The 15832-nt window shown below is 36.8% G+C and overlaps 1 protein-coding gene across 1 annotated transcript in view; it reads right to left on the bottom strand.

The window, feature by feature from the left end:
- Positions 1-15832, bottom strand: part of LUZP2 (leucine zipper protein 2) — a 368157-nt gene that overhangs the window by 89124 nt on the left and 263201 nt on the right. The window contains exons 6-7 of the mRNA XM_088145088.1: positions 10890-10952; positions 2436-2498 (exon numbers count right to left, since the gene is read on the bottom strand). Of these exons, the coding sequence (XP_088001214.1) occupies positions 2436-2498; positions 10890-10952 (126 nt within the window). The remainder of the gene's footprint in view (positions 1-2435; positions 2499-10889; positions 10953-15832) is intronic.

The raw sequence follows: 15832 nt of genomic DNA, 5'->3' as shown, positions 1-15832 counted from the left end.
TAGCAGACAAAACCAAAAACATAAGGGAATAACATCAAACCACATAATTATAGTTATGCATTTACATCTTCATGGAACCAAATATTTAGAAAACATTCACCCACTTTACCAATGGGAATACTGGAAAAGGGTTGGATGCATCAGGATTAAATCTGTCTCTTACATGTGGGCAGCCATTTCCCCTTCTGCCCCCCACCCCCACTTCTCTCATACATAAAAGCTATCAGACCTCCAACAGCACTGCTCTGAAGAGTAGATAAGATGCCTTTCTCCCCATTGAATGCTGAATGCAAACACAGAGAAATTCTTTTAGACTAATACTGCTCTTGGCTTCCCTGGTGACAACTAAGAGCTAATCCCCCCCCCCCCCCCGATTTAGATGCTAGAATCATATTGCACGTTCAAAGGATTCTAGCATGGAACACTTAATTTGTGGTCCCTCCCGCACTTCTGACAGGGATAGGGAACTTGCACCTGTACATACTTTTCCTTACCTAAAATAATGCATTAAAATAAATTATTTTAAGCAATGCACATTAGAGATAGGTTGGGGGACAAGCTGAATTAGGATCTCAGCTTGGGATATCTGATCCTTATGTGCTGTCCTTATTAAAACAAAAACAAAAAGATATATCATCTGACTTGACTTTTAAAGTAAGGACACTAGTTAACATGTTTTATACATATTTTTCTTTCCACTAAGGAAAAAAGGACAATAGTTTTTTTTTTTAATAGTCCATTAATAAAACACATTGTAGACCTTTCCCTCATCACATTGTATCAGTGGACTACTTTCATAAAATAAAATCAGCTTCAGAATGCTTTAAAACATATGTCCTGTACTGTCAATAATAGTTGGAAACAAACAAAAAAGTCACATTTGTCTTATGTCAGTTTTTTAACTACTGCAGCTATTTTTTTTAAAAAAAATATAGCATATATGCTCATTTTATATAAAGAAGATTTGTTTCATGGGACACCAATGTCCTATGAACCCAATTTACAACAGTGTAATAATTTTCATATTTATACCACCACAAGGATGTGAGTCTTGGTAATAGATAAAAACATAAAACATTATGGCACAAAATAAAACATCCATGGTACAAAGATTAAATAAAAATCACACCAATACACAATGTAGAATGGGCAGAAGAAACGTTCACAACGTAGCACAATCTTAATTAAATCATCATCATCATCATCATCATCATCATCATCATCATCAATGTTAAAAAGAATCCCACTGGAAGAAGGCTTTACATGTGAAATAAAGAGCCTTTTCAAAGTTTTAAACTGGTTGAACTTTGGCTGGTGTGGGTCTTCCGGGCTGTGTGGCCGTGTTCTTGAAGTTTTGTTTCCTAACGTTTCGCCAGCACCTGTGACCGGCATCTTCAGAGTGCAGGAGCACAGACAGGAGCAGTTCTCTCTGTGCCCAGGGTGATACCATGCAGTTGCGGGCAAGTATACATTGGGACCACAAAACGCAGCATCCATACCAGGATAAAAGAACATGAAAGGCACTGCAGACTACAGCAACCAGAAAAATCTGCAGTAGCTGAACATGCTCTCAAGCACACTGGACACAAAATCCTATTTGAAAACACAGAGATACTGGACAACACCAGCAGTCACTATACCAGGCTATACCGGGAAGCCATTGAGATTCACAAACACCAGTACAGTTTCAATAAAAAAGAGGAGAGTCTAAAAATCAACAAAACCTGGCTACCAATCCTGAAAAATACAGCCTGCAAAAGGTCAAGGAACTCAGCTCAACCACCAGGACATGTGAACAGTTCACACAATGAACTTGCTAATCACCCCCAGCAGCCCCTCGTTAACAATTCAGTAGAAGAAAAAACCCTGCCTAATCCCCAGGAAGATACACACAGATTCTGACACCAAAACAAGCAGCCACTCAGTAACTCAACCCCCCCACACACACCCCATCCCTCCTCTTCCCCCCCCACAGAACTCTATAAATACCCACAGAAGGGTCACATCACCCTGGGCACAGAGAGAACTGCTCCTGTCTGTGCTCCTGCACTCTGAAGATGCCGGTCACAGGTGCTGGTGAAACGTTAGGAAACAAAACTTCAAGAACACGGCCACACAGCCCGGAAGACCCACACCAGCCATCGTATGCCGGCCGTGAAAGCCTTCAACAATACATTGGTTGAACTTTCTTGGGAAGATTTGCCTTATGAGAACATTTTCTCAGTTAAAAAAAGCTGAAATAAATGAGTGTTTGGATAATGTACCATAGAAATCAAATTTACCTTTCATTTTTCCCCAAGTCCCTTTGAAAATGTATGTTGACACTTTGTGATTTTCTTCCATCAGTGTTAGAGGAATAAACCATTTGGTCAGATTACTTTAACGTTGCACTGTCTTTAAACAAATATCTTTGCCAGTTCAAGTGAGAAACTCACCTTAAATATCAAATCCTTTTTCCCATAGCGAAGCTCCTTCAGTTGGGCTTGAATCTTTTTTGACTGCAAGCAGAGGATAATACATTAATCTTTTAAGTAAGTTAATACTGTTTCATTTACAGAGTTTTAAATATAAAGTTCAGAGTTTTAAATATAAAGTTCAGGCAATAGGAAAATGTATCCTGAGATTTTGCAGTGTTGCTGGATTATTATCATTTTTGGGTGGGGAAATGATCTAATCTGATGAAATGAATCACAGTTGATGTAGTTCTACTGCTGTTTCTGCAGTAAACATATAAAGTTCAGGGCAGAAAATAATTCCAACATACCCAGGGATATAACAGATGACTAGAAACAAATACTTAGGTCATAAGTCAAACAAGTGAAAGGAAGCTCATATAAAGGGCTCTCCTGTTCTCTTCCCTGCCCTTCATCTCCTGGCGGTAGCTAGAAAGATTTTCTGCAGAGGCCTAGTAGCTGCGTATGTTGTAACCAGGATGAGATTTGGGAAGATGAACAGAAACTCATTCAGTCCAGTCCATAGGAAGAGCTCCCACACTTTTGAGTGTGGCTTACCACATTTTAAAACAAATGAAGTAATGCACATTCCTGTCTCCAGAGACGAGCCAGATATCATAAAATCATACTTTAAAGAAATGAAATGTGACAGTGTTGCTGAGTGAGGGAGAACTGCTCAGCACCAATCAATTGGCTTACAGAAAATGATTCTGTCCAATTTTAGAACAAACCCCCAAACTAAATTAAACTAAACCAATAAAACCCAAAACTATTCACTTACTAGTGGACAAAGCCTTGAAGGAATACTCCAAAAGAGGTGCTTAGAAAATATTTTACTGTCTTCACTTCTTTGTTACCTAAATTTAGAGCAAAAAAGGGAAGCAATGGAGTCCCAAATGCCAATGAAGGACGTCTCTTTATGAATCAAGCCTCATTAATGAAATAATTTCAATACAACAGAAGAACAAGTTTATAAAGTGTCCTTAAGAAAAGTATGTATCCAAAGTATATTAGGCCTGATTAATAAACATTGCTTTTCACTAGCACTTGGAACCCCATTAACTTTTTTTTTTTTTTTTTGGTGCTTCCTGGTTTTCAGTGGCTGCCCTCTCTTCTTTGTTTATCCACATTTAGGAAACTTCCCAGTCCTCCATCACCTGTTCTTTCTTTCTGAATAATACAAAAAGTTATTCACAAATTGGATGGCCAATCTGAGGTCCAAGAGTTTGACTGAATAATGAATGAAATACAACAAAATAAAATAAACAAACAAAAAAGTGTTAACTGTTTGAAGCCTTCTCAACACACTATGCTCCAATCAGATGATTAATAAATATAGCAAGCCAGTTTGGTGTAGTGGTTAGGGGCACTGGGAGACCAAGAAGCTGGGTGACCTTGGGCCAGTCAAACTCTGTCAGCCCTAGGAAGGAGGCAAGGGCAAACCACTAATAAAAAATCTATATGGATGTATTCATGTAGGTGCCAGGAAACAAAACTGACTTGAAGGCACAGAAAAAGGAGGAAGGGAAAAAAGAAGATAGAGTCCCTCTTGTAAATTATAGTTCCAAATGGATTAGAAAAAGACACAGATGAAACTTCTGTCAAGGATTTGTTGCTTATATGTTTTCTGTCACTGCACATCAACCAATTAGTATGTAATGTAGGATAGATGTCAATAATTCACAGGAATCATCAAATACATCTTTTAAATTCTTAATTCATACAAGCAGCCACATGTTCATGTGGCCATATGAAGGCTATCAGCACAGCAAGGTACTTAATCAAAACTAGTTGCTGTCAAAAGGTTTTAGCAGTGCGCACCTTGTCGTTCCACACTTACTTATACAGTAAAAAGAGTTTGTGTAGTATTCTGGGCAAAACTAGAGCTACCAGGGCTAAAGACACAGCCAGTGAAATGGTGCTGAGGTTTGCTGATAGGAAAGTATTTGTCCTGGAATCACAAAACTCTCTGTACCTTTTATACCTCTTCATGTGCATATTCTGCTGAACAATTTAGAATCAGCCTTTCTCAGCTAGTTTCCAGGTATGATGGGACAGCATGGAGATGCTTAGAGTTGTAGTCTCAACATACCTGGAAGATACCTGATAGACACAAGGCTGATTTAGAATGAGCTATATCTATTTTATTTGAATCTATATACCTTTACTACAGGTATATAGATTCTTATATAAGAATCTTAAACTTTTTTTAAATCTTAAAATAAGAATAAGATTTTTAAAACTGAAGGGCGGATTATGGAAGGAACTACTTGATAAGAACTGATTAAATCAGACCACTGAGATATTTATCCCTTATTAATATTAGATCCAGATTCTTCACTGAAGCTGGGTATGCCTAAAGATCTTAAGTATGGAAAGCATATAATTTACAATAGAGCTCTTGGTCCTCAATAAATCATTTGTTATAGGTATAGAGTAGGAGCTTCCTCCCACCCCTGAACCTGTGAATGATATTTAGAACATTGAGTTGTTCTAAAGTTTCAAAGATAAAATGTTCATTGACAGTTGCATTCACAGATAATTTCTGGATGAATTTAAGGGGAAAAAAATACTGAAACTAAGATAAGTTGATAAAGAGGGCAGCTTAGATCATTTACATACAAATATCTGTAATTTTATGCTGACCAGTCTTGGCTTCATCATCATTATTTGAAATGGAGGGGGGGGGGGTGTATGAATTAGAAACAATAAGAGAAATATCTCACTAGCCTGCTACAGCTATTTTTCAGATTAACTCATAGCATAATTCATTCTACTCTATGAAGCTGCCGAATTAACTGTTCTTGCCTAATTAGATTTTTTTTTATTATTCAATTCAATGATATTTAACAGAGACCATGTTAACATTGGTCTCTGTTTAACAATGAAGGGAACATTGTTTTACTCTAGGCTGTAGGATGTAGACTTTCTAATTTACAAATATTTCTTCCTCAAAACTAGTGCCCTCTACTAGGATGTGTTGGAATTAAATTCTTCAGAATTTTCATCCAGGATTGTAATTGTAGGAGATGTACCCTAACGCAACTAGCTAATACCATGTTGAAGGAAGTTGGTCTATTCTATCTAACAGAGGCAGGTAGCATTCAAGGTATAAACAGATATCCACCTTATGCTTACTATATATATCAAGAGAGGCACCTTCTCCCAAACAAACTACATGCTCCATCATCAAAATCTGTTTCTTCTTCAGTATCCTATATATAAAATCACTTCTGGCTAGATGACATTTCTTGTCATCTCTGTTGATAAGTCAATATTCAAAGTATTTTAACTCATTATTAAAATTCAGCATAATATAACCACTCTGAAGTTACCCAAGCTATTTGAAATATATAGCTCATAAAGTGTTTTTTTATCATTAGATTCCATATGCATCTGTTGCACCAAGCTCCTGCTATGCAAGAGGAATCTATTGCAGATCCTGTTATCTCAAGAAAACTCACAGCCAGGCAGGTTTATTTTTAAACACATCTTCTATTATAAAATATATTTTCCCTCAGAAAGATGATCAGTGAGCAATTCCAGAAAATTGTCACTTCAGGGCTCCACAATAAAACTAAGATTTACCTACAGTGAATACTCAAAGGCACAGGTTTAATACCTCACATTGCAAAGGCAAATTCCCTGTTTCCCATTTAAATTAAGCTATTGTGTTAGCTTATTCAGAAATATATATATATATATACACACACACACACACATAGAGAGAAACACCAAAACATACAAGATAAATGTAATCTATAAAAAAGGTGTTGTACCTAACAGAAAAAGGATGTACAGAAGAAAACCACTGGTGGTCCAAGAGTGGCACTATTAAGACTACGAATCCCAGAATTCCTGATTTTGTTGACCATATAAAGAGAATTGAGAAAGGCTGGGTTAATGCCTTCACACAACAAAACAGAGGAGAGAAAGAAGAAGGGGGCAGTATTTTATAAATATTTTCATAATTTGGATTAGAAAAGACAACAATAATGTGCTAGTGGTTATAATATGCTGATCTGAATTGCTTTGTTCTTCTATCACCAGAACTGGCCAGCAACTGTTCTCAGAGGACAATTGACAATGTGACCATTTATTAATCTTTCACTCACTGTCAAAGTGACCCCGGGGTCCTTTTTCTTGTTTCATTCCTGAGGTACACTTTCCCACTTTGTGATCCTCAAGGCTTCTGTCTGTTTGGATGACAGACTTCAGTTTGTTGAAGTTCATTGGCTGCTTCAGGTGAGGAAGGACTGCCTCTTCGACTGAGTTAATGCTTACCTTGTTCCCTATTGCCTTTTAGAGCTGCCTTTTGCTCTGAATCCTATTACTATACAATAGTTTAACATGGCCTTGTAAATAGAAAGTTGCTGATTTGGAACACAGCAAACACCACCACCAACTTCCTCTACTTGTCCTCTTCTTTTGGTTGTCTTGAGCATCCTTCTTTTCTCTTTAAAAAAAAAAAAGCCTGGTGCCATACCTTTTCTTCATTTTTCCAGTCACTTGAGATAAAATAATTTCACTACCACCTCCCAAATAGGCTTTAGATGATTTGAGCTATTTGGGAGTTAAGGGTGATACCCTTATACCTTTGTGATTGAAAAAGTGATGACTACAGGACCTACTAAAAAAGGAAGCCCCCTCGCCCCCAAAAGAGCTGTGTGTTGTACCTTATCTATGTACATTTCTTTAACTTTGCATATTACAATTCATTTAACTTTGTGTATGTGTGCAGGAAGGCACTCATGGCAAGGAAACTGATTGGTAGTGCCTTTCCTGGAGCAGAAAGGTGGGTGGGCATAGCAGCAGGGGAATTATTCAATGGGACAACATGGTAGCCTGCAGTCTGGACTAAACACCTTGGCAGTCCTTGGTAAAGGGTCTCAATCCAGGCATGATGTTCTTAAGCCATTTCAGAGTCAGGCCAGCATGAGCACAGGACAGACTAGTTTAAATGTTAAATGCAAATAAGCTCAATGATATGAACAGCAAAGGTGAATGCTTCTTACTAGCTCCATTTTGAGTAGGATAGGCAAATTCCACAAACAATTGGGTGAAAGCTTGTCTGGATTTGGGGAAGGTGCTCCCCCTCCCCATTCCACATGTGGAAATAAAGCAGACTAGTGATTGAGTCATAACTTTGAAATGGGTAACAGATGAGAGTCCTCCACTACACCTGAGGGAAATAAGCTGCTTTAGGCAATTCAGGAGAGGCTGTGTGGGCTGCTCGATTTATCCTCTGCCAGTGGAGAATGGTGAGGTGGTGCAGAACAAAATCTCCAAGGGATTGTAGCCGTTCCTATCAGCATTTATTTAGGTGGTTATATTACTATGTTTAATGGTCAGCTTTGGGAATCAATTTAATCTGATCTTTTAGGGGTTGAAAATAGAAGCCCCCTACCTCTTAGAGAAAGATGTGTATGTCATTTTCCAATAATTTATTTCAAATTAGGTTGAAACAGCAGCTCTGAAAATGTCCTTTCTTTTCTGGCAATTATTATGAAGGGATGGTAGTGGTAATAAATTTGGATCAAACTGTATTATTGTTCACAGAAAGCAATAGTTTCCTTGCAGCATATGGATATCCCTTTCTCTCTCTCTCTCTCTTTTTTTTTTTTGGTCATTTTGTTTTGCTCTCAGCATTGTGTGTACAGAAATGCAACCATTACTGAATTCCTTAGGTGAACAGCTACAGAGGAAGTTAAATTGAAGCTGAAGTCATATATTATGCTCAGCATTACCTTTATTTAATCTTCTGTTACAAAAATGCTTCAAGTTTAAGAGTTTACCTGGTCAGTCTGTTTATGAAGCACAGGCAAAGTTTTGCTTTAATTTTGGCACATTTCAAATAGAAAGTCCTCTGGTATCAAATATTATGCATTGTTGCCTGTTATCTAACAAACCCATGCTAATTATTAGCATTGTCATATTTTACACAAAAATTTCCCTTTATAGTATGAAGTAGATGTTCTAAAGAGCTTCCAAAGAATCTTAAGATGTTGGAAAGCTTAGTAACTCAACTGAGTAACTAGTAACTGAGTAATAACTCAATTTTTCATAAAATGGAAACCACCAAGCAAGCTGTACCCAAAGAAAGCTCACCCATGGCTACTGGTATTTTTTGGTAGTGCATGTTACTTATATTCTAGAGAAGAGTTTCAGCTGACAAAGTGATAGTAAGGTTTCATAGGGACTTTCATGAACTCTGTACATTCTAGAACATGACCTCAGTTCTTTTATTAGGATGTAGAGAATCTTCTGATGGAGCAGAAGAAGCAAGCAAGCAAGATGAAGTATCCCTTGAAGTTAGGAAATTTGAAATCCACTGATATAAATAAGAATATAGTTTAGCTGGGGATAATATTTTGAAACATGAAAACAAATATAAGTAAATGTTTGGAAACAGTACAACATCATAATGTAAACTAGGCTGAATTGCCTCCAGTAGTTATTTACACAGATAATCATAATATATTCCCTTGCTAATTCCTGAAGATAGAAGCATGTTCATTAGCCATTTCCCCAGATCAGCAATCCTGAGACAGTGCAAAATACCAAAGTCAATTGCTAAAGTCAACTAATCAGTCAATCACTTATTTAGCAAAACAGCCAACAGTTGATTGAACGAAAGACTCAAGCCCATTGGTTGTATTAGAGACACTGCAAGCAAGCATGTGACATTGGATGAGTATGTGAAAGTAATCCAAGGTCACTGTGATTGTCTGAGATGTTAATCTGGAGTTGTTCTTCATTCTTATTAGAAGTATTGTAGCATGATCATGCTGTAGCAGTAGAACAAGGAATGATTATTTGAAATGCACTTTGTCTACTGTCCTTGAGCCAACACAAACCTTTCTGCCTAAAACATGGCACTAAATTATTTGAAAAGTTAAAGGTATCTGTCCCCTTTTAGTTTAAAAGGAAACAGCATTATTTATGTAATCACACCAAGATTCACATCTATTCTGCATGGAAACTAAAATTAAGACTATTTGCCACCTTTCAAAAATATAGCAATAGTTAATGGAGATTTGAAATAATGTATTGTACTTTTCAATTCTGCTGCAATCATTTGTGTTTTTTATAATTGTGAAAGTACCATTTACTCATGATTTTAAAAGGCTGCATGTATTTAGATAAAATTGCTGATCTCAAAAATTTATACCAAATCAGTGTTTGGGTGTTTTTTTTTTTAAAGAGCTCAGCTTATTGTCAAAGCGAGGCTGAAATGGAGGCCTAAAAGCATACAAATGAATGATAACCACATAAATAATTGTGAACATGGAGAAAAATCTGTGCATCTCTCTATAAGAAATGGCCCACGATATGTGAGCTGCCTAGTGCTACTCCAATGATTGAAGTGGTAAACATGTAAGTAAATTAATATTATGAAAAAGAAAGTGAGAATATTTTGACACTACCTAACACTGAAAAATCTTGTACAGACACTGAATCAGGTGCAGAAAGAATTTAGTACTGAACCCTTTCTACATTTCTTCATTTCAGTTCCATACTTTATCAAATTCACCAAATAATCATAAAACAATTTGCTGGTGCCCAAATGGTTTAGCAGAGCATGGCTGCCTTGTAGCTACTACTATTACTACTACTATTAAATTGGGAATACTAAAGACATATTTTACCATAACTAGTTCCTTACGTTCTTTGATTTATGACCTGGAACAATAGATTCAGTTTCTTTTGTCACCACTGGGAGTGAGATCTTTCACGAAATTCCTATTCTAATCTTTTGCATTGGCTTGCTGTGAGAGCTCTGGAAATAAAGCTAACAAGTAGAAAAAATGGCAATGGATGTCAATATTGGTGTCCATTTCATAGCCAAACTATGAAGGAAGAACTTCTGGAAACTAAAACTAATGGAAATGCCATTACTTTTAGAGCAGCAGTTGTTACTGAGTAATTACAATTTATATTAGATTGAATTATTTATTCTGGATCCAGGAATACACAGGAAGAAATGCTCCATTTCCAAACATACTAGCATACTCTATCCCCACCCCCTGCATGGCCCTAAAGGGCCAAATTACATAATTAGATAAATAAGTTGCTCAACCATTTTTTGGACCAGGCAGTCCAATACAATCCAGGATTATGGCTTACTGAGAAAAGAAGCTATTGTTTAGAAAGAGTAATCATTGTCCTGCCCAGATTCTGTTGTTTCTGGTAGGCTTTCAGCTCTGTTGGCACCATTTTTTTTTCTTTTATCTCTCACAGAATGTGTGTGAACTTTTTAGAATTTAAGATACATTGTTTGATATTGAGCAAATCCTCTGGAATGCCTTGAGGTGGATCACAAAGTGTTCAAAAGCCACAGGACATTTTACTGAGGAGGTATGTTCTATTTAGCTGTCCTTATTGGGGTCAGAATAGGTGTTTTTTCTTTGTTTTTTTTTTACAATTTTTTCTTACCTCTTCTGCATGAATTCCACAAAGCTTGTTCCCTGACAGGAGTTTATTTTTCAGGCTTTTGTTCTAAGGAAAGGGGAGAAATATTTTTGATATTATTAATGTGAATTCAAATATTTTAAAAATTATGTAACTATGGTAGCATAATATCTGAAATATGATTTCAAGCTGGCTATGAGTAATATCTATATCCATCCATCCATCTATCTGAAATCTAAATAATGTCACAAGTAGCATTATGCTCTTAAGGTCACTTATGGGACAGAAAAGCACACTTATTTTTGACACGTCTCAGATGATGGTGGCATCTGGCTATCTTATCTAAGCTCAGAAACTAGGAAAGATGGGGCCTGGTTGGAAGGCTTCCATGAAATACCAGGTCTGTAGGCTAGATAGAGAAGTAAAGATCAACCAATCAACCAACCAACCAACCAACCTTGAAGAAGACAATGGCAAATAATTTCCATATTCCTGCCAAGAAAACTACACAGATATATCCACAGAGCCACCAGATGGTCAACTTGACTTGAAATTTTATTTTTTACCTTTCCCAAAAAGATAATCCTTTAAGGAAGGAAGTAGGTTTTGGGAGTAGCTTTGATGTGGGGTAAAAAAGGATGATAGTGGAATTCTGCCCCATCTTTCACTGATTGACTTAACAAAAGCAATCCTCACTCAACTTTTCACTTTCCAAAATGAAGGATTTTTTTAAAAAAAAGATTTCAATTGATTGAAAAAAACATTATCAAATAATTTCTAAATTATTTTCATTTATTCATGAATTATTTTTCACACACCACATTAAGTTGTTGCTAGTGCTACTCTATCATAGACATGCCAGAGTATGTGCTCCAGCCCACCTCCATGTGCTAAAAGCAACTTGATGGGATTATACCAATCAGACCTTCTATACAATGATGTGCACACACTGGCCTGGCTACATCTTCCATGAGTAATAGTGGCAGTGCTCAGGAGCCCAATGGATCCAGGCCTTCTCCATAAGATGTTTTTGTTTTTATCTTACTTTATTTCTTAGATACATATCCTGCCTTTTCTCTGGGAGTTCAAGCTGGCCTACATTCCTTCCTCTATTTTTTTCCTCAATAGCAGCCCTGTGAGTAGAACTTGAGCTGAGTGAGAGAGAATCACTAGCATAAAGTTACCTAGTGAGCTTCTATGGCTGAGAGTACACTTGACTGGACTTGACTGAATCCCCCCAGTTTTAAACAAAGGAGGAATCTCAGACCAATAAGAATTACTTGTGTAGAAGCTTTATGTATGGACCTCTTTACATGCATAGGACTGTTTCACATAGCTCCTGAAAGTGGCTTCCAGTATATGTGGCTGCTAAGTAAAGATTTAGCTTCTGGAGAATACTACAATATTCTCACATCAATGCCATTAGCAAGAAGCAACCTTGGCATGGAGAATTAACATACAAAGACCCTCTCACATGGTCACTACCTTTCAAACCTGACAAAATAAGCACCATAAGGTAGCAGCAAAAACCACGCACACAAGATGCAAAAGGTCTGTTGGCTTTAACTTCACAGATTCAGTCTACTTGAAATCCTAATTCTATTTATTAGTATACAATGATATACTAGTAATGTAACAATGTTCTTCTAGAAACAGGAATGAACACACTTTTAGTTCATTGCTTTTGAATCAAAATATGTATGGAATTTTTTCCAAATACTTTGTAACAACAGTTATACCAGACTCCTTAATTCTTTCCATACCTGCATTGTCTGCCCTCCTCATTATGCTGAAACCCATTACTATCTATATTTAATTACATATGGATATTAAGAAGCCTTGTTAAAAAAAACTTAAGTGGTTTCTAATGGATCTTATATATTTTTAAACACCTTACTACTCCATAGAGAGGAGCTTACATAATGAATATTGCAATTTAAAAAAGTTTAACATTTATGACATTGATATGCTGAGCAGATGTTATAGATACAGGCTGATCCTTTCAAGTAAAGTGACAAGCATATTGCAAAAATCCTTTCAGACAAGTGCAGGTCTCCATTTCTCCATTTTCTGGATCAAATGTACTAATAATGTAACACCCAGAAAGTAACATAATGAACTGGGGTAGAAGCCCTTTTGAAAGGAACAATTTTAAATAGGAAAGAAAGTCAGTTTGGTCTAGTGGTTAAGGCTCCAGGCTAGAAACCAGAAGACTGTGAGTTCTAGTCCCACCTTAGGCCTGAAAGCTGCCTGGGTAACTTTTCCCAAACTGCTACTCTTCAGATGTACTGAATTACAATACTCATCATTCTCCATGTGACCACAACTGGGAAATGGTGAGAGTTTAGACTGATACTTCTGGATTGGGTACCACTGTGGCAGATATCAGATTGACTAGTGGTGCTCAGGTAACATATGTTATGTACACTATTTGGAATCATTCATAGTAAAGTATGTAATAGTACATAGTAAGGTCCATCCTGGGGCACACCTTCTCTTTTAAAGAGGAAGGCTGACTTCTAAGCTTGGATTCCCTCTCCTACCTGCCTTTAAGAACAATTCTTTATAGGGTCAAGAGTTCCCAATCTTGGAAAGACCCCAAAGAGTAGACATCATGATGGATGATCCCGTGGACTCTAAACATTTCTGGGTTCCCCCCATATATCCAAATGACCATACAATTCCATCTAGGTGAAACATTTCACATAGAAAATGAGATATTAAAAGACAAAGCATTTCCACAGTTTGTTTTCTGACTGCAATGAGTTTGCATGGCACTGCCATAATTATTGCTCTTTTCTAAATTAGTAGATAGGTACATTTCAAACCAATATCAATTTGTGGTATTTTAATAAATGCAGCCAGGTGAGAAGGTATTTTGATCTGAAATCATATACTTGGGATTTAATCCCTCCTCTCTTTTTTTTTTTTAATACAAAAGATGTTGACAATGGAAAGCTTTTCTTAAAAGAAGGCAGAAAGTATTTCAATAGTTTCTCTGAGAAAGAAAACTTAAAAGGGATTGAATCTCTCTCTCTCTGGAAAAAAAGTATTGTTATACTGTGTGTGTGTATTTGCCCGAGTGCGCCATTACTTTTCACACTGCATCTAAACATATTTTTTAAATGAAGTATGAGAGCTCTTTCAAATGTCAGCCAGCTGTAAACGATATGGAAACCCAGTCCCTAGGCATTTGGATCTTTTACTTAAGCACCCTGCAGTATCGGTGCAAATTTATTGGTAGCTAGTAATAGCATTCTGCAAAATATATGCACAGAAAACATGTTGCCAATTGAAACAGAATGTTAATTGCACTCAATAGACAGATTTAAGTCCATATCCTAATGGAAACTCTGAAAGTTTGATTTGTAAATTAGACACTTCTTTACCCAAATAAATGAGCTTAAAAAGGCCAATGAATTAAAAAAATAAATAAATCCCAGGCACTGTTTACACTTGAATTTCCCTCATGTGTCTTTTGCAGAATTTCTGGGCAATGACAGCATCCAGCATCTTGTTTCACACACATTTTAACTTGTTCTCCTCTATTACCCAGTGAAAGTAGCTCCTTCTGAAATGATAAATTGCTTCAAGCTGGTTTTTGCAGGTGTGTGTGGCACAGTGAGGCAATGAAGAGTAACCAGGGGATTACAATACAGAGAACTCAACATGCCTATTCCTATCACAACTCTTGCTTTCAAAGCATTCGGTCTCAGAACACAAAGGGAAAAAAGAAAGTTATTTTGCCACAATGCTAATTGAGTTTGTCCCTGACCAAGGCTCCTGTAAAAATGGGCATGTCAGCATCACTTTTAAGCTGAACATGAAAGTTCCCAAAAAATCATTTTATTCTTGTGTTCATTTCACTGGGGCTGGATATTTTTGAAACTAATGCACAGACAGTTTTCTTCTTCCCTCTCCTCCCTTTCAATGCTTCTGAAATGGCCATGCGATATATCACTTTCCTTTGTTGTACAATAATTCTGTAAGAGCAGAAGGAAAGAAGTTTCTTTGCAGAGCCTGGAGGTGCCATATACCAGCTTGTTAAAGGCTAAACAAAGCTGAAAAGATCTCTCATCTATCTCACAAATAATAATAAAAAAATAGTAATAATGCCATCACTTTTTTTGCAGGGGGGGAGGAAACGATGAATGCAATTTTGCTTGTGACTAGCATTCATCCTTCTGTGCATTCCTAAACTGCTGTGGATCCCAAACAGCTTCCAGAGGATTTTGCAGTCAAATTAATTCACCAACAAGAAGACAATTCCTTTGTACCAAAATCCAGTTGGGGTAGAAATAAACGGTTGCTTTCCAAATGTGTTGGACTTCAATGCCCATCAGCTATGATAAGCATAGAAAGCAGCAGGAGATTGTGAAAGCTATAATTCAAAACAACTGGAAGGTACCAAGGTTGCCTGGCTCTGATAAGACAATTGCTAAGCTCCTTAATACTTATCAAGTCTTATGTCCTGCCAGAGGCATTTTTGGTTAATGGGTTGATACTACACTTTTGTACAGACAGCCTCAAGAAATAAGCTAGCAACAAAGTTTTATAAGTACTGCAAAATTACTAAATAGTAAATATCCCCCCTCTGGTTATGTATGATAGCATATAAACTGGAATTGTGACTTGTCCACTGGTTTCTTATTCTTTTAGATTTTAAGAGACAAGGAACTCTATAAAACTACTCCTACACACAAAGTATATAGAAAAGAGAGAATTGGGAATGTGGCACAAACCTTATTTTCATTTTAAGCACAACTTTAGAGATGCAAAACTACTGTACTATCTTGTCAGCCAGGGAGGAAGAGGTCAAGGGTATGATAGATCTCTAAAAGATAGTGTGATTAATTATAAACCAATCTGGGGAAAAGCTGCAGCAGAAAGGCTACCCTAAGGCTAGAACTCTTCACTTTAAATTAAGTAAGAACTTTAAGATTACTTCTATCCGCTGTTAAAGTAGA

Source organism: Python bivittatus, unplaced genomic scaffold, assembly GCF_059951505.1.
Source record: "Python bivittatus isolate LINGU-HERP-01145 unplaced genomic scaffold, Pbiv_v1 ctg000480_np1212, whole genome shotgun sequence".
NCBI classification, from domain to species: Eukaryota; Metazoa; Chordata; class Lepidosauria; order Squamata; family Pythonidae; genus Python; species Python bivittatus.
The sequence above is the reverse complement of the archived record's forward strand: the minus strand, read 5'-3'. Positions and strand labels throughout refer to the sequence as shown.